This window comes from Cetorhinus maximus, chromosome 11, assembly GCF_964194155.1.
Source record: "Cetorhinus maximus chromosome 11, sCetMax3.hap1.1, whole genome shotgun sequence".
NCBI classification, from domain to species: domain Eukaryota; kingdom Metazoa; phylum Chordata; class Chondrichthyes; order Lamniformes; family Cetorhinidae; genus Cetorhinus; species Cetorhinus maximus.
This window is the reverse complement of record NC_135889.1, coordinates 55,436,504-55,461,247: the sequence shown is the minus strand read 5'-3', so window position 1 is coordinate 55,461,247 and position 24,744 is coordinate 55,436,504. Positions and strand designations below refer to the sequence as shown.

General features: G+C 43.6%; 1 protein-coding gene across 1 annotated transcript in view; it reads right to left on the bottom strand.

Annotated features, from left to right (window-relative positions):
* ttn.2 (titin, tandem duplicate 2) overlaps positions 1-15,607 on the bottom strand; it is a 694,778-nt gene extending 679,171 nt beyond the window's left edge. Inside the window, exons 1-2 of the mRNA XM_078552010.1 lie at positions 15,314-15,607; positions 14,917-15,039 (exon numbers count right to left, since the gene is read on the bottom strand). Of these exons, the coding sequence (XP_078408136.1) occupies positions 14,917-15,039; positions 15,314-15,415 (225 nt within the window). The 5' untranslated portion in view covers positions 15,416-15,607. The remainder of the gene's footprint in view (positions 1-14,916; positions 15,040-15,313) is intronic.
* Between the last annotated feature and the right edge of the window lie 9,137 nt (positions 15,608-24,744).

Here is a 24,744-nt window from a genome sequence, read left to right as displayed (position 1 = left end):
AATGACCATTTCCATCACCCATCAAGAGAAAATTTATCCATTTCACCTTGACATTCAATGGCATTACCATTCCCAACCATCAACTTAAACATTCACTCCCTCCATAAACCAACCCATAGTGGCAGCAGTGTGTACCATATACAAGATGCGCTGCAGCAACTCACCAAGACTTCGATAGTACTGTCAAACCCGTGGCCTCTACCACCAAGAAGGACAAAAGCAGCAGATACATGGGAACACCATTACTTGCAAGCTCCCCTCCAAGTCATGCGCCATCCTATCTTGTAACTGTATTGCTGTTCCTTCACTGTCGCTGGGTCAAAATCCTGGAACTTTCTATCAGCACAGTGAGTGTACTTGCACCAGATGGACAGCAATGATTCAAGAAGGTAGCTCACCACCACCTTCTCAAAGGCACTTAGGGGTGGTCAGTATTGCCAGCGATGCCCACATCTCAAGAAAGAATAGAAAAAAGTTGAGTTGTACTTTGCAACATCAATCATCTATGCCCCCCAGGCATCATGCCTTGCCTAGTGACCGCTGCCCTGTGCACCTGCCCCCCTGCCCTAGTGGGGGACATCCTAGCCTCAGTGTCTTCTTCACAGCCAGGCTTGGGAATTTCGCTGACATTTGGTAGCAGAGGATGGTTGCCTGAAAGTGTAGACTGGAGACTAAGATTTACTTCCAGACAGAAGGTTAGTATTGGAGTTAATTTTTTTTGAGAGAGAAGGCTGTAATTGGAGACTCTTTGAAGAAAGATGACTGAAATCAACTATAGGGTGGCAGGATATGACTTTCCACCACTGTTTTGTGAAACAGAACCTTATGGTCAATGGAAAAATAAAGTAGACGAATGGATATGGGTTACGTCTCTACTGAAAAGAAAACAAGGAATAGCTCTGGCACTTGCGCTTCCTGCCAAGAGCAAGATCAGTTGCATAGTGTCCTTGGAATTAGACACTCAGGAACTGGACAATCAAGGAGGTTTGAACATTCTCTTGGGATTCATGGATAAAATTTATATGAAAGATGACTTCTTGAATGACTAAGAGGCTTGGTCGGACTTTGATAAATTTTTTTTAATGGATGATTCTTCCAAAGAAGAATACAGCATGGAGTTTAACTGACTATATATGAGATTGCAGCGATTCCACTTGGAAATTCCTAAATCAGTTGCCTTTAAATTATTGAACTGTGCAAGGATATCAAACATGGATAGGCTCTTGGTTTTAACCGGAGTTAAATTCAAAGAGAGAGAAACGCTTTTGGATAAAGTGCCTGAAGCCTTAAAAAAAATTTCTGGGAAAACATTAATTTCCAGCTGCTTTTATGGTGCAAATGGGCTCTTCAGCAGTGACACCAAAGATGGAGGATACAACATTAGCAACCTTTCAAGAATATTTGAATATAGGGCCCAAACGTAAAAGAAGAATTACAAACAAGAAATATGAGGACAGAGACCCTTTTGGGAGCTATAACAGATGGCAGGAGTTGGGCAATTTGTAGAAGCAGGATGAACCCCAGGAATAACCAAGGGGTGGCTAACAGGTGCTCCGAATGCGACTCTAAGTATCATTATGCATTGAATTGCTCAAAAATGAAAAACAGGATTTTTGAGATAATACATGAAATGGAAGAAACGAAAGGTGAGGAGGACAATACTGACCAATCAGAAGGAATCATATTGGTCACCAGAAGCTTCAGTCTGGCGATGAGTATCCTAGTTGCAGATTTGTTCAATTGCGCAGTTCTAGATAGTGGGTATACGACCACAGCATGTAGAGTGGACTGGCTAAACTGTTACATGGATTCTTTAAGTGAGGAAGACTAAAGTAAAGTCAAAGAATATAACAGTTCTACTTGTTCCAGGTTCGGTGATGGTAACACGTTGAAATCACTAAAAAGAATAGTAATTCCAAGTAAAATAGCAGGGGTAAATCACTTTATCAGTACTAATGTGGTATTGAGTGAAATACCTTTACTGTTAAGTAAGCCTTCAATGAAGTTGAACACGGAGCATGATAAAACAATTGTTTTTGGGAGATCTGTAGATTTGCAATTTACACAGTCGGGACATCATTGTATTCCTTTAAGGCCTAACACCTCTAGACAGGATGTTAAAGAGATATTAATGGCAGCTGGGGATGGGGATTTAAAAGAGAAGAAGCAAATTATTGCCAAACTACATCAACAAGTTGCACATCCCTATGGCCATAGGTTGAAGATTCTGTTAAAGGATGCAGGGGTACTGGATGAGGAATACACTAGACTTGTCGAGGATATTCGTGAGAAATGTGATATTTGTAAAATGTAAGTGAGAACACCATCACGACCAGTAGTAACTATTCCATTGGAGAGACTTTAATGAAACCAAAACAATGGACCTCAAAGGAAAAAAATATTTTTTTTCTACACTTTGACAGACTAAACCTGCTTGCTAAGTCTACAACAGTAATTTTTAGTAAAGACAAAAAAGTAATTATTGATAATATAATGAAAAGATGGATAGCAATGTGGCTGGGGGCACCAACTAAATTCTTAATGGACAATGGAGGAGAATTTGCCAATGATGAATTCAGGAGTATGTGTGAAAATTTGAATATTGTAGCAATGCACACAGCAGTAGAGAATCCTTTTTAGCGATGGGATATGTGAGAGAAATCACGCCGTGATTGACAAAATGCTCCAAAAAATTTTAGCTTACCAACCAAATTGTTAATGGATAACTGACCAAGCATTGGCAAGATATGCAAAAAACACACTCCAGATGGTTGGGGACTGCAGCTCCTATCAATTAGTTTATGGCAGGAATCTGAAGATACTTTCAATAACGTGGGACCGGCTTTGGAGGGGACTACCATTAGTTCAATATTTGCAGAACATTTGAATGCCATGCATGCAGGGAGGAGAGCATTTATTAAGGCAGAGCTTTCAGAAAAAAATCAGGAGGGCTTTGAGTTATTGAATCAGGCCGTCAGAAGTGAATTTTAAGCCTGGGGACATGACATATTATAAAAGAGAAGGGCAGAAAGAACGAAGAGGCCCAGGAAAAGATACAGGCACTGGTGGCAAAACGATAATCTTGCAACATGGTAATCAAACTTTTAGAGTACATCCCACGTGGCTTACTGGCACCGATTACACATTGACTGAACCTGAACAGATGACGGAAACTGAAGATGCACCATGCACTTCACACACGTGTACACGGGGCCTGCACGAATAACAGAGTGCAGCAGATAGGGGGCTAACAGAGAGTAGACCAACTGATAGTGAAGATCAGGATAGGGCCATTCATCACAAAGATCAAAGACCAAAAGTTGGAACTAGGGTGGCATATCTGCCAGAAGGGGCTAGTGAGTGGAGGGAAGCCACCATAGTAGGAAGGGCATGAAAGGCCAGAGGGAAATACAACAACTGGCTGAATGTACAAGGCAAGAGGCAGAATATCAGACCTATGGATTGGCAGAAGGAAGCAAAAAGTGGAAAGCCACAAATCATAGTGTAAGTTCAGACAGTGGACCTAATGATGATCACAGCCCAAAGAAAAGATCAAGAGCTTGTGAAAGGAAGTCGAGTCACCCTTATTCAAAAAGGGATGGAGACTAAAAACAAGTAACTATAGGCCAGTTAGCTTAACATCTGACATTGGGAAAATGTTGGTATCTATTATAAAGGATGTAATAGCAGAGCATTTAGAAATGCATAATCTAATCAAGCAGATTCAGCATGGCTTCATGAAGCGGAAATCATGCCTGACAAATTTAATAGAATTCTTTGAAGAGATAACAAGCAGGATAGATAAAGAGGAACCAGTAGATGCAACATATTTGGATTTCCAAAATGCTTTCGATAAGGTACCACACATAAGGCTACTTAAGATAGGAGCACATGGTGTTGGGGGTAGTATATTATCATGGATGGAGGACTGGCTAACTAATAGAAGACAGGGAGCTGGGATACAGGTGGGGGGTGCATTTTCAAGATGGCAGCCTGTAACTAGTGGAGTGCCACAGGGATCAGTGTTGGGGCCACAATTATTTACAATATATATTAACGACTTGGATGAGGGAAATTAATGTACTATTGCCAAGTTTGTGGATGACACATAAATAGGTGGGAAGGCAAGTGGTGAGGATGACACAATGAGTCTACAGAGGGATATAGACAGGTTAAGTGAGGGGGCAAAAAAGTGGCAACTGGAATATATTGTGGGAAAGTGTGAGATTATGCACTTTGGCAGGAAGAATAGAGGAGTTGAATACTATTTAAATGGAGAAAGACTGCAGAAAGCTGCAGCACAGAGGGATTTGGGGATTCTCGTGCATGAATCCCAGAAAGCTAGCATACAAGTTCAGCAGGTAATAGGTAAGGCAAATGGAATGTTGGTCTTTATTTTAAAGGGGATGGAATATAAAAATAGAGAAGTCCTGCTAAAACTATACAAGGCACTAGTTAGACCACACCTAGAATACTGTGAACAGTTTTGGACCCCTTATTGGCATTGGAGGCAGTCCAGAGAAGGTTCACTAGGTTGATCCTGGGTATGGAGGGATTTTCTTATGAGGAAAGATTGAGTAGGTTGGGCCTGTACTCATTGGAGTTTAGAAGAATGAGAGGCGACCTTATTAAAACATATGAGTTTCTTAGTGGGCTTGACAAGGTAGATGCTGAGAGGTTCTTTCCACTTGTGGGAGAGTCTAGGACCAGAGGGCATAATCTCAGAGTAAGGGGGCGCCCATTTAAAACAGAGATGAGGAAGAATTTCTTCTCTCAGAGGGTAGTCAATCTGTGGAATTCTTTACCGCAAAGGGCTGTAGAGGCTGGGTCGTTAAGTATATTCAAGGCTGAGATAGACAGATTTTTAATCAGTAAGGGATCAAGGGTTATGGGGAAAAGGCAGGAAAGTGGAGTTGAGGATTATCGGATCAGCCATGATCTTATTGAATGGCGGAGAAGACTCGATGGGCCGAATGGCCTACTTCTGCTCCTATGTCTTATGGAGTCGCAGGAGGGACAGGTTGAGGAGTAGCAGTCCAGATAGAGACAGGAGATCTAGTAGGGGACGTAGTTTAACAAGAGCAAGGAGCAAAGAATAGGCGAGGGGTGACACAAGTAGGAGCCCCTAGTGGTCATTAACAAGTTAGATGGTAAATTGTTAAAGGAAGCAAAACAAAAAGAACTTGACAGTTGGAGAGAGCTTGGCTTTTATACGAAGGTGCCAGACAAAGGACGGCCAGCGTTGTCCCACAGATGGGCATGTACGCAGAAAGTACTTCCCGATGTGAATCCATTGACGTCAAAACAGCATTTTTGTAAGTGGTACAATTTCAAAGAGAAGTATTCTTAAAGCCTCCAAAAGAAGCTGGAGTTGTAGAGGGGAAATTATGGAGGTTGAACAAGTGTGATTTCAGGCTAAACGATGCATCTAGGGTATGGTATTTTTTAGTTAGGCCTGTCCTACTAAAACCTGGTTATCCTCAGCTAAAGGCAGATCCAGCAATGTTTTGTTGGTACTTTAAAGGAAAACCGGCATTTTCTTAGTGCATGTAGATGACTTCCTGCTTGGGGGCTGGGAGGGGAAGAAGCCTGCGGCGTTTGATGAATTGTGATCGATAAAATTATAAAGGAATGCAAAATTGGAAATTGGACTTCTGGAGCTTTTAAGTATATAGGATTGGACATTAAGCAGACTAAGTTGGGAATAACCCTGATTCCACATCCTTACCTAGAGAATGTGAATAAGAACCTGATAATTCAGGCCAGATCATCACAAATAGAAGACTACAACCAAGTGAGAAGCAGATGAATTAAAAAGCTTAATTGGGTAATTAACCTGGTTATGCACACAAACTAGACTAGATGCATGCTATGATGCATTAGGATTGAGCACCATGCTGAAATATGCTACAGTTGGGGAAGTGCTAAAAGCAAATAAGACATTGAAGGAAGGAAGTTTAGAAGAATGTACACTCAGATTTCCAGACCTGGGTGACCCAGAAGTGATTAAATTAGTCATTTTTAGTGACACCTCACAGGCTAACCTTCCTAACGGTTATTCGAATACAACAGGATATATTTTTAGTGGGAAGGAATGATAAAATTTGTCCATTAGCCTGGGAATCAAAAAACATAAAGAGAGTAGTTAAAAACACCTGAGCTGCGGAGACACTTGCACTGGTAGAAAGAACAGATATGGCTATGCATTTATTGAGTATTTTAAAGGAACTGCTATATAAAAGGCAAAATGGGTAAAATGTGTCTATAGATTGTTATATAGATAACAGTTTGCCATGGTGGGATTTGGGGGTGGGAGTGGGGTGTGGCAGTGGGGTTGGTGTTAGAGTAGAGAAGTGAGCTCTGTGGCAAGCAATAAACAGTCTCCACCAAAGCATCCTAGTCTCAGCTGCCTGCATTTTGCACTTGGCATGCACGCCAAATCAGCAGGCCCGGAAGCGGACGCTGAGAAAGCCACAGCACTGCCGAGGGAGGTGGGAAGAGGGCGGGCACCGACATAAGTGAGGGTGCAGGTGGGTGCTTCATGCGAGTTCTCTGAAGGCAGACAACTGCTGCGGAGCTGCCTCAGGGAGCTGCAGACCTGGACAGATTAAATGAGAAGAAAAAATGCATCACACTCTGTCTATGCACCACATTCAAGCACCTGACAGCAGAACTCAAAAAACATCAGTCCCCAGATACACCCCGCCCTTGGATGAGGTTTCATTAAAAGCCAGTTGCCTGCCTGCCCATTTTGCTCGTGCAACAAGCGCAAAATTGCACGGGCAACGTAAGATCGTGGACAATAGGGCTTTTAATGGCCTTAAGTGGCCCTTTAATTGTCGGCGGGCATAGCTCCGACTCCCGCGCCTACCCGCCGACCTCAATATTGCTCGCGTGCGCGATTATGTCGGGACGCTTGCCCGATGTCATTTTGCGCAATTTCACGTGTGTTCGGGTCAGGCACGCATTATGTAAAATCCTGGCCAGTATCTTCTTCACAACCATGTTGTTCCCTCCCAACTATAGACACATTCTCTCTTTCTAAATCGTTACATGGAGCTGAATTTTTATCCTCTGCCAGGGTGAGAATGGAGGAATTGCATGCCACTTGTCAGTCTCTGGGTCCCCGTGGAGGACAACATTCAGGCTTTGACTGATAAGCAGTAAGTAATATTCATGCTACTCAAGCACCAAGCCATCATCATCCCCAACAAGGAAAAGTCTAGCCATTTTCTCATGATGTTCAACAGCATTGCCATCATTGAATCCCCACCATCAACCTCCTGGGGGTTGTGGGTGGGGCACCATTGAACAGGAATTTAGCTGGATCGGCCACATAAATACAATGTCTACCAGAGCAGGTCCAAGGCTCAGAATTTTGTAGTGAGTAACCCATCTCCTGACTCCCTAAAGCCTGTAGAATGTGATGGAATACTCTCCACTTGCCTGGATGAGCACAGCTCCAACACCATCCAGCATAAAGTAGCTCGCTTGATTGACACCCCATCCACCACCATAAATCTCATTTCCTCCATCATCAGTGCACAGTGGCTACAGCGTGTACTGTCTACATGATGTACTGCAGCAACTCACCAAGGCTTCTCCGACAGCACCTTTCAAACCGCACAAACTTTACCACCAAAAAGAACAAGGGTAGCAGATGCATGGAAACACCATCGTCGGCAAGATCCCCTCCAAGTCACACACCACCCTTCCTTCAAAATATATCGCAGTTACTTCAATCTCCTCTTGAGCTTGTAATTGGCCGCTGGCTATATTGGTTTTTCAACTTCAGTCCGTTCCTGGCTAGAAAATTACTTACTTGAGCCTAACCAGCAAACCTCTGCTGCTTCTGGTTTTCATGGTGCCCTCCAAATTCACCATCATTTGCAAATGACGCTCTACGCCTCATACATCCTCATTCCATGGCAGTACCTCAATCTTTGTGTCCTCCGGTACTCTCCTGTCATATCACATATATGGTGGAATTTATTTTAATCGTGCGGAAGGGTGCGGACTGGGTATCTGCCTCCGCCCAATTAAGCCCGGGGTGAGAAGGCTCATGGACAATGGGAAATTAATGCCCTTTTAACGGCCTCATCCCACCGCTGCTGGCATTCAACCAGTGGTGGGTGGGAGAGTCGCCACACAAGAAACCTGGAAAAAAACTGACAGGGGGGTCACAGGGGAGTCCCTCACCTAAAGGCACCCAGTGCCTGATTGAGGGACTCAGCATCGGGAAGGGGGTGCCTTCTGAGATCCAACCCTCCCAGGCCTTTCTTCCAACAATCCCACCTCCCCACAGGCAGTGACCCCATCTCTGCAACCCCCACCCTTCCCTTACTCCCCTGTGGCCTGGGTCCCTTGGCGATTCTAGGCCTGTAGTGCAGTGGTGGGTGCATTGCCAGTACCTGCCACTACTCCCAGTGGCACTGATGGGCAATGGAAAGCTGCCGGCCTCTAATTAACCAGCAGCTCTTGGGGAATGGGATTTCCGCCCCCAAGGCCCTAAATCCTGGGGATAGCCTGCCATGGTCGGTTAATTGTCTGGCAGGCACTTAAAACAGCAGGCCTTCACTTGAATTAAATTTTGCCAATAGTTTCATGACTTCACTCGTTACATCTGTTGCTGAACTTGAACAATAGTTAGTCAATGCTCCATCCTGACTCCACACTACGTACATCACTGTTTTTTTCTGTTTCCCATATACTTTCAGGTTTGTATGTCTCATAGTTTTTATGTAACCAGACCTATGTAAATTCAGCTTCCCTTGAGTCCATTCACATACACATTTTGGCTACTGCTCTGTCCCAAGCCCATCACTCTTTGCATTTTTGCTCTTTGTTTAACTTTTTTCCCCTTTACCCTACTTTATCGTCATGCCTCTTTTCACTTCTTTACTTTCAGGAACTTGGGCCTCCCAATTTCCTCCCCCAACTTTTTGACCTTATACTCTCACAATGTAGACTCAAAGATTTGTGGAAAATTAGCACTTTACTTTTAAAGCCATATGGAGAATGGACATAAAAACAGAAAATGCTGGAAAAACTCAGCAGGTCTGACAGCATCTGTGGAGAGAGAAATAGAGTTAATGTTTTGAGTCCATATGACCCTTCTTCAGGACAGAGGATGGACACTCTGCTTTTGAAACAAAATGGACTTGAGAGATCAGGTGACCTTTCTTTCTTTTCCGTCAAAATACATGAAACTACATAAGGCCCTGGAAGCTAGCCTGCATGTCTAGACAATGCATTAAAATGCAGCAAATATTTCCTGTGGATTAATGGTTGCCATTATCAAAATAGTTACAGAAACTATTTCACAATGGACTTGCAGACTGGGTGCAAGAAGAATCCTATTCTATCATAAGGATATGTAAATGAGTGAAACTTGACCATCATTGTATGTCAATGGCCAAGGTGTCAGAGACCATTTGTGAGGACAATGAAAAACAGGTGCTATGGTCACTTGACAGAAACTAGGCTTCCGATGAGGAACATTTAATAAGACAAATTCTTTGGGAGTAGCAGGCAAGAAAAAAAGATGATGATTTCCAGACCAACAAAGGGACAAGACCCTGCCTAAAATCCATTCGGAAGCAAAGAATTAGGGCTGGCCCTTACCTACCTATTTGAGGAACCAAACCAGGTTTTCACTGCGGGGCTTTGACTGCACCTCAGCTGGAGTGAAGCCAGAGAAACAGTAAAGCCAGTGTAAATCCAACTTCACAAACCTCCAACTTCTATTTCTTTAGTGGACCAAAAAGGGAATAACAGGCCTGCAACGTTTCAAGTGTTCATCTCAAAAAAAGCATGATAGCATATTTTTAGACTTTTAAGACCCAAGTGCATACTATCTCTTTTGCGATCACCTTTACATGTGTGTGTGTATGTGTGTGTGTGTGTGTTGTTGCATATACATTTTGGGAGTTAAGTACTAGTTATCTATTCTACTTTTTAAAAGGCCTATGAGAAAACCTGTCATTTGTCTGTTCCCAAGAGTTACAGCAGTTGAGGGTTGAAACACTTTCCTTTTAAAACACATCTGTCTTCGGTCAGTTGAGAGGTGGAAAAAGGGGAAACCATCCTACAATCTCTCCCCTGTCTGTAACAACCACCCTGTTCTCTTGCTGGTGTCCTAGCCTTGAGTCCCTTTTTGGTAAGCCAACAGCTTCCCTCTCCACCTCTCTTGGCATTCACCAAAGCATTCATTGAGAAGCTCAGCACTCACTTGTTACATGCAGCAAACCCAATTGCCCCATCCAACACTCTCATTGACCTTCCCACTGAGTGCGCCCACTGGGGGCTAACCTTACCAATTTCCTTTCTGTCCAACTCATCTCTCCCACTATTGACGCTGTGGACCCTGCCAATGGATCAACTCTCACCGCCCCTCTACACATCTCACTCAATGTTCATTCACATGTGAACAAGGCACTTGTCATTCACAAACTTATTGTGGATGATTGCATCAACATAATGGCCCTAACAGAAACCTGGCTGAGAGATGATGACACCTTTCCCCTTGTTGAAGCCACCCACCCAGCTTTAAGACTTGTCTTGTCAAGACCGTTGCTGTACTGGTGTGGTGTTCATCACCTTGGCCTGATCCCCTACTCCTCTGACATTTTGCCTTAATGTGAGCATCTCACCTTGTTTCATCCCTCACACCTCTCATTCAAATTCCCCATTCTCTACAGCAGTCCTAAGTGTGGTAATAATTTTCTCACTGAGGCATCGTCACTGCTTTTCTCCTTCAACGCCGAATTACCTCCCATCTTTGATGATTTCAACCTCCATCTTAACTCACCGTGCTCTCTTTCCTCTGAGTTCATTGCCTCTTATGGTCCTGAAATCTCTCCCTTCATGTAAACTCCCAACCCATAATCAAAGCCAACCCTTTGACGCTGTCATCGCATGTAGTCTTGCTATGTATCAATAATAGATCAGGCCATCTCTGATCTCTTCCTTGTATCACTCACCACCAACAACCCCTTCCATGCCCCAACCCTATCTCTTTTTGTATTCACCCCTGGAAAAAAACTATTCCCCAATTCACTTACAGCTGCACTTTCAAAATCCCAACTATCCAACATTTGGCCCCCTATTCACAACATTTCTGTAGCTACTGATTTGCTCGATTGTATCCTTACCACCACCTCTCTAGTCCCCACTAAAGCCATTCCTCTCTCTCTCACCCTGGCCATTCCCTAGTATAGTCCTCATCTCTGCACCCTTAGGTCACAAACCTGAAAGGATAATGTGGCTGGTTTTGCCATTCACCACCACTTCTGGCTGACCCACATAAAGCATTATTGGGTCCTGCTCTCATCTGCTTAAACTGATTGCTATTCCAGAATTGTTCTGGAATGCAAAGTTAACCTATGGCTTTACTTTATTGCAAACCATCTTCTTGGCCTTTCTAAGCAGCGGCAATGATAATCGGATTGTCCCTGATGTGACAGGGGCAGCTGATTGGATTGGCTCCATCTTTGTGACAAAGACACCCCTGAATCAATGCTGCTGTGCATTTCTTCTGGGACCTTCCAATCCCAGCTTTCAGAGAAATGTGCAGCGCAACATCCTTTGGGGAACTCCGTCAGAGTGGAGTAGAGTTGGAGGAATTCATGACACTCCCGCTTTTTATGGCACAAGCTGCCATATGATAAGTTTAAAGATTTAGTCTGAATGTTCGTGAATGGGTAAATGGATGAATGGACGAATGGGTGAGTGAGTGGGTAGGTGGTAGGGCGGGTGAGGTTAGTGGGTAGGGTAGGTAAGTTGGGCAGGTGGGAATTAGGTAACGTGGGTGAGGTGGGTAGGTGGGTGAGTGGATAGTCAAGTCAGGGGTAGTCAGATTGGGGAGGTAGTCAGATCTGGGCGAGGAGGGTAGTCGGCTGACTGGGAGGGTAGTCAGGTCTGGTTGGGGATAGTCAGGTCGGGATAGGTAGTCAGGTCTGACTGGGGGGATAGTAGGGTCAGGTCAGGAGGGGTAGTCATGTCAGGAGCTTTAGTTGAATCAGGGGAGTAGTCAGCTAAGGTTGGAAGGGTGTTCCAGTGGTGGTCAGGACAGGTCTGGCAGGGCAGTTGGGGACCCAGGCGGGTGGTCAGGTTGAGTCGGTAGGGCAATTGGGTGATCGAGGAGTAGTCAAGGTGAGGCATAGTCGGGTGGTCAAAGGGGGTAGTTGGGGCAAAGGGATAGTCAGGTCAGGTAGTCAGGGGGCTATTCAGGGGTCAGAGGGCTAATCGGGTCACGGAGTAGTGGGGTCGGTGGGGGTGGGTGGTGATTGGGCAGTGTTAGTTGTGGAGTTACCCAGGTGTTAGGCTACGTTTTAATCTGTCAAACATTTCCTGGGTAACTAAGTACTGTGGATCTGTCTGAAGTCACTGACTGTAGTTCAGTCAGAGACATGTGCAGAGGGTCCCAGGGGAGTATCGGAAATGGGCAGCTCCCACGTAGGTCTGTGCATTAGGACTACTGCACATCTTCAGTCATCCATCCAGTCCCCCATGATCCGGAGACTGGAAGATTTGGCCCATTACGTCTCCTTCTACTGTCTCCTCCACTTTGCAACAGTAAGTACAGGAAGATGGAGAGAATCTGATCAGCTGCCTCTGCCACATCCCTCACTTTCACTAGCCCACCTGGCCAAACTTGCTCTACAATTCCCCCTTGCCCTAGCCCAGAACCCGCTTCTTTCTCTAGTTTCTCTCCTATCTCCCTTTGTGCCCTCTCTGAACACACCATGTAACACATCTGCTGCTCCCTTGACCCCATCCGCATTAAACTACTGATCACCCCACTTCCTGTCCTAGCCCCCATGTTGGTCAATATTCTGAGTAGTTCTTTCTGGTTAGGGGTTGTCTCTCTTTCCTTTAAATCTGTTATCATCACCCCCTCCTCAGAAAAAGGTCTTGACCCAACTATCCTTCCAAACTATCACCCCATCTCCAACCTCCCTTTCCTCTCCAAAGTCCTTGAATGTGATTTTCTGAAATCTTACTCATCTTTCCTGGAACTCGATGCAATCCCTCCAATCAGGTTTCTGTCCCTGCGACAGTACTGAAATGGCTCTTAGAAAAGTCACAAATACCATTCTATATGATTGTGGCAAAGGCAAATAATCCCTTCTCATCCTTCTCAACCAGTCTGCATCCTTTGAAACAGTTGACCACACCATCCTATTCAACACCTTCCCACCATCACCCAGCTGGGTGGGACTGCACTTCCTGTTACCCTTCTTATCTAATCTTAACCAGAGTATCACTTGCAATGGCTTCTCTTCTTCCTGCTCCCGCACCATTACCTCTGGGGCTGAATTTTCCCCCCTTTGGGGGGGTTTGTGCGGGGGTGGGCAGGAGCGAGCGCGAATCCAATTAAGGCCCGCCCAGCATCACGCTCGCCTGGAAGCGCTGAACTGCGGGTGGGAGGGGGGGGGATTCCCTGAGTTGGGGCCTACGCTCTTTCGCACATGTGCACGAAAGAGTGCAGAAATCTCCCGGGGACACAGAGGTCTCAGGGAAACTTATTTAAGTTTTAAACATCAAAATAAAGAAATTAAAAACTTTCAAAACATGTTCCGTGTCACATGAGCTGGGCTCATTTAATTTTACATGAGCTCATTTAATTTTTAAACACTTCATGAAACCTGTGGATGAGGCTTCATTAAAAAATGCGAAGGCCGCCTGGGCTCTTCGTTTGCCCGCCAACATTAAGGTTGGATGGGCAGCTGCTTTAACTATTTTAATTGGTTTTTAACTTAGGCCTTTGACAGTTCGGGGGGCGCGCAGCCGAGATGTCTGTGCGGCTGCTGAACTGAAAATCTAAATGACGCGCAGTGACGCCAGGACGCCCTCCTTTGAGACGCCCCTTCAAACCTACCTCTTTGACCAAGCTTTGGTCATGTGACCTAACCGCTCCTTAAGTGGCTTGATTCATTTTTTTTTTCATAATGCTCCTGTGAAGCATCTTGAAATATTTATTACATTAGAAACACGGTACATATAAGCTGTTGCTGTCATTGCTGGATCAGACTTCTGGAACTGTCTCCTTAATAGCACTGTGGGCATACCTATATGGACCGCAGTGGTTCAAGAAGGTGACTCACAAGTATCTTCTCAGGGGCAATTAGGGATGGGTAACAAATGCTGGCTCACTACATAACATGAATGACAAAATAACTCTGAAATGACTGCGAGCAGCTACCACTATGCAAAGTTCAGCAAAGATATCATTTCAATGTTTCTAAGAAAAACAGTTACTTTGTACTTATTAGATTTGGATTCAGTGTTTAGAAATCCCATATCAGTCCAGCTGCTACATGTACTGTTATCAAGGGCCAAATTTCCTCAGCTATTCTCGTAACTCAAGTAGGAATCTCCCAGTATGGCTCAGAAAAAGTTCAAGATCCAAATGCTTTAGGTCTCAATCTCATTTGGGAAATCCAGCATCAGCTCGAAAAGGTTGGAGTCAATCCTGCCCCTCACAAAACTTAAGGGGAAGGGCCAAAAGTAGGGGCTTCCTATAAATAGCGCTAGTGCCTCTCTGGCCCATGATAACAAGACGGTCTCCCACCAACCTTGCAAACTCCAGTGTGCTAAGTGCTGGTGGAAAAATCCCAGTGGAACTGTTGTGATTACAGCCTTCAGATTTTTGCCTTCCAACTATGACAACAGAAAGGCCAAAGGTACAGCCCACTGCAGTAGGTACATCAGCAGTGCTGCCCTTTCCAACAGCTTTAAACTTTTTCTCGTTTTGGCCACATCTATAGGAAGGTATATTGTTCTATGTCATCAGTTCATGGTTGCTTTAATATTAGTCTACTCTGGTACCTGAAATAAATAGTTAGGTTTGCCCTGATGGTGTGATGCAATTGCTCCCAATGAATGGTTACCTGGCCAGTCAATGTCCCTTACCTTCAGTTTAGCTAGAAGAATCTCATGTTCATTCATTATTTTCCTGGTTTCATCCACATTACTGCCAATTTCAAGAAGATTCGGTACTGATTCAACCAACTGAAGTTCCACACACATCCCAGACTGAAATGCAGGAAGTATTTGATTTACAAGAGATCAGGATTACACTTTCATTTTATTTATACATATAGTCGACGTAAAACTGTAAGTAGTACTTTCAAAACACTAAGTTTAGAACCTTAAAAAGGTTATCTAATACTGAGGCAAGCAGAAGTTTACACTGGAGTGGAACTGCAGGCTGGTAAGCAAAACACAGGCCAAAGTTATCAAAATTCAATTTACAATATCACAACTTAATAAAACTATAGCATATTCACTTGAGAGAGAGAATACTTGCCTTTAGTATAGCTACTACAATTCTTGAGTCCCCTGTTTGTACAGCCACAGTACTAATTGTCGTTGCTGAAGGTCGACTTCCAGGGTGGCTTTCACTGGACATGGTCTCTTATTCAGCAATTCATACAGCAGATTGATTCAACTAGCAGACAGAATTTTCAACTGAATCTAAAGGTTAGGCTGTGAAGTAACTGATAAAAGACAATAAAATTGCAGAGCTCACCGCTGAATATGTATTCAGGAAAAGGGCTCAGCTAACACTGGCTCAATATCCACAGCAGAGAACGGCTAGTTAAAAATAGATTGAAGCAGCATGTGTTGTATCACTGCTTTGGGAAGCTGATACACCCCTATTTTGACAGCACCAATCTGCCAGTCCTGCTCCGTTATCAGCAGAGAAACATTGGATGCAGTCCTCTCACAACTTAAAATGACCTTGGAAGATCAAGTGGAAACAATCACAATTTGAAGAAAATGATTTTGTCCCACAGCAAGAACTGTAAGCAAAAAGCTGTCTTAGTTAACTTTTCAGCTTTATTTTGTAACTCATGAATCTTGACAGAGCTATGGTAAATTTTTATTTCTGAACTTGTGATGAATATGCTAAAGTTATGATTTAGAAAAGTGATTCAGTGTTGCGATTTCCATTCTGAGAAGTAAAAAGACAATATAAGAAAGCACTGGCATCCAAATCCAAAGTTACAATTTACACCTCACATAGTTACATTGACAAAGGATTTGCCCAAATGGCAACTTTACTGACAAGCAGAATGTTACTGATAACTTGGCAACTAGAATTGCACTTAAAACTTTGCAGGGAAAATGTAATTTCTGAAATTATTTACCAGTAAACACTGACAGAAATAGGCTTCAATTCTCAGTGCAGCCATGATTGAGTTTTTCTGATCTTACAGATCAATGTTTATATGACTATAGGGAAAGAAAAAAAAATTCTTGTAAATCAATGAAGTACTTCAAAAGCAAACTTTGCAGGTCCCAGCCCAATTTTTTCAACATTTCTTTACTATGAAATCATATCCTGAATTAAGAAAAAGTGAGTTTGGGAATTTCAACCCAAGTTAATGTTGTAAAAATTAATACAGGGCCACTGCACAAAACTGCCCACAATTCAGCAGTTACTGCGTTCAATTGGCAATTTCAGTTCAATAGTTGAGAAGCACGGTTACAGCAGTCGAGTAGGGAGTACTATTCTGAGGTTGAAAGCAAAGGAATGTTGTTGCAGCAGAGCACAGGGCCTTTAGTCACATCTTACAAGTTCCATACTTGCCCTGAGAGACTGGGACCAAAACATTTCATTTCCCAGCACCTAATCTTGGAGATTCACCCATTCTCTGGGAACGATTTTAACTATGGAAATTGGTGTTAATCAGGTGATAATGGTGTCAAAATAGGTTCTGTACTAATGCCCCAGCTGACAAAATTTTTAAAGGGGCTTTTGCATGAGCAGCTATGGAGCCCACCTGTTTCAAATAGTAGGTCATCTTACTGTGCAAATCAGGGTTGTATGATGTAGTTAGGCCCCTGACTTCAATTTTAAATACATGTGAGCTGGAGCAGATGCCACACACAGTCCACTCGTCTGTCCTAGCATTAAGCAGACGATGCAATGTTCCTCAATTTTGAGCAGCACACTTCAGAAAGGTTGTGAATATAGAGAGGATGCAGAAAAGATTAACAAAAATCATTCCAGGGATGAGGAAATTGAGTTACATGGAGAGACTGGAAAAGATGGGGTTATTGTCCTTAGATAAAGGACTGTTGAGAGGAGATATAGTCAAAGTGTAGAAACTCATGAGATGTCTAGACTGAGTAGGTATAGAGAAACTGTTTGCTTCAATGCTGGAAGGATTGAGGAGGACACCACTTTAAGGTGGTTGTCAAAAGAACCAGTGGTGACATGATGAAAAGTTTTTTGGTGCAGCATATGGTTAGGATCTGAAAAAACACTGCCTGAGTGGATGGTGAAGACAGATACAATCAGGCTTTCGAAATAGAATTGGATAAGCAGCTGAGGAGAAAAACACTGCTGGGATATGGAAAAAGGGCAGGAGAGTGGGACTAGTTGAGTTGCTGATGCAGAGAGCTGGCAAGTACAGGACAGGCTGAATGGCCTCCTGTGCTATAGCCATTCACCATCAGGCATGATCCCTCCTTCTTCACAAAAATAATGCTGGTCACTGCCAACCTGGGCTCAAACCCCTCCACTTAACCTGTTTTCATGCCAATACTTAGCTGTGGGCCAGCATAGCATCCAAGCCACCTGACATTCTGTAGGCCCGAAGCTTGCAAAGCTGCTCCTTCAGGGGATGTAGTTTGTCAGTGACATCGAAAAGCGACTTGGGCCTCCCAGCAGCTGGTACAGGCGGGCACAGGCAGGTGCATTCTCCCGGTCAGTCACCGAAAAGTTAAAGGCCACAAAATTGGTGCCAATATAATGGAAACCCAAAGTCTATAAACGGCCTGCATTATGCTTCTCGCTACTTCCAGCACGGCCTACACAGCACTCCACATAGGAAGAGAGGCATCAGGAATGGTCAAATCGGGATGTCAAACAGTTCCAGCTAATTTGGCACATGTTTTCGGAACTCAACTGTGCTAATCACTCACAGCTGAACATGTGTTCAACGGCCTGAGGGGCCTCCCACTAGGACTATTTAAAGGGCCAGGCATCCAACTTGTAGATGAGGGATTCCTGACCAATGTTCTCTGTAAAATTTACGAGTTGCGCTCTTCCCATTTTTTCTCATTGCACAGTCCCTTTTAATTTTTTTGACGGGCCACACACATGCATTATTTGTAAGAGAATAGGCCTGTGCAATAATTTTCAGGCTGCTATATGGCCGTCTGCCCTTGCAACTTAGCAGGAATATTGCTCTTGACTCACTTCTGCTGTGGCAGAGTTTGTGGAGGTGCTCAGGCTCATTTTTGGAGGCTTTTTTTGGTAATTTGGTGCACCTATTCAGGGGAACACAAGATTTTGTTTACCACTATACACCAAGCGTGCAAGGGGCATGGGGGCTGTAGTTGCATTACTTCCAGGTCTGCCCACCATGTTTTCAGAGAGCATTTCTCATACCTCCACCTCACCCATGAGCAATGCCCAAGGTGATTCAGATTCCACAAGGAGATGATTACAGAACTGTGCCACCTCCTTCAAGAGGAGTTGCAGCTTCACGCCAGCGAGAGAGAGCTGCCAATGGCCATAAAGGTGACAGTCTTATCAAACCTCCACATAAGCAGATTATTCCAGGCAGGAGTGACATACATATCCCTGTACATCATTCAAAGAGAAGCGGGATAAGTGGGCCCTGGATTTGCAAGGTATGGTGCAGGGACATATTGACTGCATGCATGTGGCTCTGCATGTCAACAGGAAAAGGTACAGAAACCACAAGGGCAACCATTCCATCAATGTGTAGTCAATGTGTGACTATGCACAAACCACTATGTACTATCCTAGCAGTGACCTAAGGCAACCTGCTGTTCCTTGCCATTTTCTGGCCTCCAAGAACAACCAGAGGGTGGGTGCTCGGAGGTTACCTCCCCTCTACTCCTGACTGATGAACCCCTTCCACTACCCAATTACAAGAAGACAATGGGCATGTAATGGAAGCCATGCAGCCATCAAAAACATTATGGACCAGACCATAGGATTTCTCAAGCAACAGCTCCACTGAATGGACCACTCAGCAGGGAGTCCAAAATACTCACCACAGCATATCACCAAATTTGCATTGGTCTGCAGCATCTTCCACATCCTTGCCATCATGAGAACATGGCTATTGCCACCAGGCATCTGAAGGCCACCCTAGGAGGAGGGGGCAAGAAGATTACCACTGGACTCCTTCATTCCAGACCACTGCCTGAGCGCATGCATTCAGTATGGCTCTATCATTCCCCATCTTAACATCCAAATGGGATGCTCCATCACTGCATTCCCTTGTCCAAGATCCTGCAATGAAAGCCACCATCCATGGCCTTTACGTAACATTTTTATCCAACACACATCCACTATAAAAACAAAGATGAACTATTCACACTTATGCATTCTCTTTGTGCCTATTCTGGGGGGTGCCTTTGCCTAGCCTAGTGCTTGTATGCAGTGCTACCCTAGAAGTTGCAGCATCGCTGATGGAATGTTGTTGCCTTCCATTAAGGGGGACTGAAGATGATCTTCTAAGATGCCCTCAAGCAGCTCTAGGCTGACAATGCCTGACTTCAGGCTGCACCATCCCAGCATGTACAGCATCAGTCTGGATGAGAGGCACCAGCAAGGACACTGGCAGAGTGGCTGTGGCGGGAGCATGCATGTTGTCATCCTGAGAGAGGGCAGCAGGTTCATGCTCCATGATGCCACTGCAACTCCTATGGGATGGTGCCTCCCCAACGCTGGTAATCCGTTGGAGCACAGATTGCTGGACCACCACAAGGTCCTGTATCCCTGCTAAGAACATGAGAGCATACAAAAAGAGAGCAGGAGCAGATTAAACAGCCCCTTGAACTTGCTCAGCCACTTAATGCAATCATAGGCCTCAACTCCACTTTCCTGTCTGCTCCCCATATCCCTTGATTCCTGTGAGATCAAAAATCTGTCTCTCTCAGCCTTAAATATATTCAAATATGTTCAACAAGGAGCATCTGCAATCCACTGGGCTAAAGAATTCCAAAGGTTCTCAGCCCTTTGAGTGAAGAAATTTGTCCTCATCCCAGTCGTAAATGGTTGATACCTTATCCTGAGACTGTGCCCCTATGTTCCAGATTCAGCTGCCAGGGAAACAACCTCTCAGTGCCTATCCTATCAAGCACCTTCAGATTCTTGTGCATTTCAGTGATATCACCTCTTATTCTTCTAAACTCCAGAAAATGTAGGCCCAATTTACTCAGCATTTCATCATAGGATAATCCTCTCATCCCAAGTATTAATCTAGTGAACATTCGCTGTACCGCCACGAATGTAAGTAGATTGTTCCTTAAATATGGACACCAAAATTGTGCAAAATTGTAGGTGTGATCTCACTAAAGCTCTGTACAATTGTAGCAAGACTTCCTTATTTTTGTACTCCAGCCCCCTTGCAATAAAAGCCAACATGCCATTTAGCTTCCAAATTGCTTGCAGTGCCTGCGTGCTAACTTCCTGTGTTCCTTGTACGAGTAGACCAAAGTCCCTCAGAATATCAATCTTTACAACATCCACGCCTTTTAAAAAATATTCTGCTTTTCTATTCTTATGACCAAAGTGAATAACTTCACAGTTCCCCACATTATACTTCATCTTGGGGAAAGTGGGTCTGACTGGATTGCTTCACAGGGAGTCAGCATTGACTCAAGGGCCAAATGGCTTTCTTCTGTGCCATAAATGACCAGTCTGGTGAAGCCCTGCAACACAGTCCGCAGAGGGTGTCACGCATCATTGTCATCTGCTGTGCCCTTCACAACCTGGCGCTGCAATAGGGAGAGGAGCTGGCTGAGGAGGAGATGGAGGAGATGCACGTCTCCTCTCATGAGGAGTATGCCAATGGAGATGAGGGTGAGGGTCCTCGGTGGTGACGATGACGGGGATGAGGCTCTCGCACTGGCTAGACAAGGCAGGCGTGCTCAGGAGGCCCTCATAGCTGCCAGATTTGTGGAGGATGATGATGACATGCAGTGAGGTCTCCCCATAGATCCTCACATCACAGTTGTGAATGTTTAACTCCAGTCTGGCTTATGGCAGCACCAATACCCTCTGTAAGAATGCTCCTGTCATGGAGATGCAGTGGAGGCCCTAATAGTCCCTCGATCGCAGGAAGATGATGACAACTTGCAGTGAGGACACTCCATAGATCTTCACATAGCCTCTGAGAATGTCTGACTCCTGTCTGGCCAAGGGCAGCTCGCTTGCACTCTGTGATCAGGGTCATCTCAGAGACGCAACCATGACCACCATCTCCCAAGCCAGGTTGGTGACTTTACTGCCCACCCTGCGGCCAGAGCAGGGATAGAACACATCCCAGCGGGCCTCCACGGCACCCAGAAGCCGCTTGAGGGACCCGTCATTGAAGTGGGGGGCTGCAGTGTTTTTTCCTTTGCTGGCCATGCCTCCTGAGCAGTGGTGGTGAGCTGGTGATGATGAGTGGTTTGCTGGTGGCTGCCTTTTAAAGATGGCGGCCAGCGCGATGCTACAGCGGGGTGATGGCGGGCGGGTGAATGAGACCCCACTAGCCATGGAAACGGCGTGTTTTGCAGGAGTGAGTAGATAATGAGGCGGGTTCGGGACGATACGGCGTGAAACCCACCATTTTTGTCGGCGGGTAGGAATCCATTCTACCCGCCCACTACTGCACTTAGTTCAATTCTGGGAAAATTCCACCAGAATTAACATTTCGAGTCGGTATGAACCTTCTGAAGAAGGGCCATACGGACCCAAAATGTTAACTCTGTTTCTCTCCCCAGATGCTGTCAGAATTTTTCCAGCATTTTACGTTTTTGTTTCAGATTTCCAGCATCTGCAGAATTTTGCTTTTATCATTAAATGTCAGCTGTAGAAGATAATAAAAATAGCTGGGATTGTGTATGCCGTGCTTTATCAGGGGTTTGTTCCATTTCTGTCATCACAGCTACTCGGATCTGCCAATTCTATATCACTCACACCACTTTATCATTCAGCACTTGTGTGTACCAGAGCTGCACAACCTAATTTATTATTTGATAGTTAAAGTTACAATGTCCTCAATCGTTTAAATTCTTTTGTAATTTTCTTCCCAAAATTGCATTCAAATATTAGTAGTGATTTTATTTTATTGTACATTAAGATTACGGTTTGATTCCAAATTCATCAAAGTGACTTATATAGCCAGGAATGGTAATGCAAAAAGTGCTACAGCTTTGAAAAGAGAATAGGTCAATAGGCTGTCCCACAATGGTAACCCTTACCAGCTCAGCGATCTCAGTGAATAGCTGAAAATCTGATGATTTTCAATAGCATATTTGAACTCCAGTCAGAGATTTAACACAAAGAATTCAGTGCAAGAATATAAGTAGTTTCTGAAAAAATATTAAATGGTTGTTTATTGTAGCTCCTGTTGTCAGTTCAATTGTCCATTTAAAACTAGTCAATAGCCCTGTTTTGTTGCACATAGGGAATGGGCCAAGACCATGCTTAGTCTTCAAGGTGATGTGGGTTTGGAGTACGGGGGATAATTGGACCAGTAGTGTTTAATGATTGCCATCTTGGAAGATTGGAAGGCAAAAGTAGCATGGTATAGGGGTGAAAATACAGTGGAGTTCGACATTGGGGAGGTGCAGCAGATTAGAGTTAGAGGTAAGGGGGAAAGCACTGCAGGGTTAGTGGCTGGAGAGGAAGGAGAAAAGAGAAGTGGCAAAGAATAAGAGACTGGTTGGAATGGGGGAAGTTGGTGTGCAGTAAGCTAGATGACCAGTGTTTGGTGGGAGGTGGGAAGAGGTGGTGGTGGGAACAATTAAGGGCCACTGGAGATTGCTGGGTTGAAATTTGAGTTTAGAGGAAACACATATACTGGAACAACCACTAAAACCAATGTGATGACTATAGTTAGAGTAAGACCAAGTAAAGGGGAGGTAGGGGAAATAAAGAGGGAAAAGAGATGGGAAAAGGAGCATAAAGGAAAAGGGGAATAATGCACCATGGATGAATATAGAAATACAGACAAAATTGAAACTTAAAAAAGGAGGATGACAAAAGGAAATATGGAAAAAACAGGAAAGAAATATAAAAAACAATGAGGAAGGCAAAGAGAAACTACAAAATCAAATTATCAAAGAACATAGAAATAAATAGTAAAATATTCCATAGAAACATGAATAACAAACGAATAATCAAAATAAATGCTTATTATAAAAGAAAAATCAGGATAGGGTTAGAACAACAAAAGGATTCACCTGATAAACTCAAAGATAATAAGAACAAAATGGTAGAAATATTAAATAATTGTTTTGGTATTTACCAGAAACACTAAGATAGTGGATACAATATTAGAAGAAAATAATTTTAAAAAAGATACTTAAGATAGAAAAGGGGAAGATAATTTTTTAAAAAACTGATCTAATTTAGAGAGGATAAAATCACCATGGATTGCACCATGCATATTAAATAAATTAGGGATGAGATAGTAGAGGCACTATCAGGGATATTAAAAAAATCATTATAAAAGGGAATAGTAGACAGCAAATGTGATTCTTATGTTTAAAGAAGGGAGATTAAACAAGTCCAGGGAACAGTAGAGCAATTATATTAAAATTAGTGATATGAAAGATAAGGGAATTCTTACACAAAGATGTAATAGAAAAGCATTCAGATGCTAAAAATATAATGCAGAATAGTCGGCACAGATTCAAAAGCAAAGGACATGCTTGATCAACCTTATTATACTCTTTGAAGGAGTTACAGAAGGGGTAGATAAGGGTAATTTAGTAGATGTAATATATATGCAGTTTCAAAAGGCCATCTATAAGGTAGTGGCCTCATGACTCAGGTCAGAACATGTGGAGTCAAGGACAATAATAACAAAAAATGCTGGAAAAACTCAGCAGGTCTGACAGCATCTGTGGAGAGAAAGACAGCATTCTTTCATTTGGGAGAATGCTGAACCAGGGGTCCTTAAAGGAACTGCTGATGGATGAAAATCACTCTTATTCAACTTTCCCAATTATTTCTTTGTGGCCAAGACAGCCATGAATACTCCCATTAGCCCCACAAGACATCTTATCTCCATGTGCACCACCACTGCCAAAATCCCAGATTGCCTCCTTCCCCTTTAAAAACCCTCTCCTAGCTTTGCTTTGTGAAGCAGCAGCCTGATTTCCTGGCTCACGAATCAACGAGCTACCTCTCAGCACACAAAAATAGTTTGAGCCTCTGGTGAGCTTCATTTCTCTTGGTAATAATCTCGTAAACCTTCTCTGAACTGCTTCCAATGCATTTACATCTTCTCTAAAAGAAAACTTAGGTGCAGCTAATTAGTTGGCTAATTAGCAGGTAACTGTGGTTTTTGAAAATTTAAATAACATTAAATACAGAAAATATTCTTTCATTCTGTCTTTGATCCCAATCTTTTTCTCAGCCTAATACACTTTTTACAGTTTATTCAACACAAGATAAAATTATAACAGGTACACAATCAAGAAACATTCATTTCTGTCACACACAGATTGAAACACAGAAATGTGCATTTATACAGAGACAGCCACTTTAAAATACATACTTAGTTGTTATGACATGGCGGATGATGTGTGCCAGGCAGACCAAATCCACGAGGGGAACCAGGCCACGCTATCACAACAGTTTTGCAATTTGTATTTATTACGAGAAGATGTATATGCTGAATTCAGAAGTAATGAGTCCACTAAGACCTTTAGAGATTTTTAAGAATTAAATTAAAATCTTTATAAACAAAA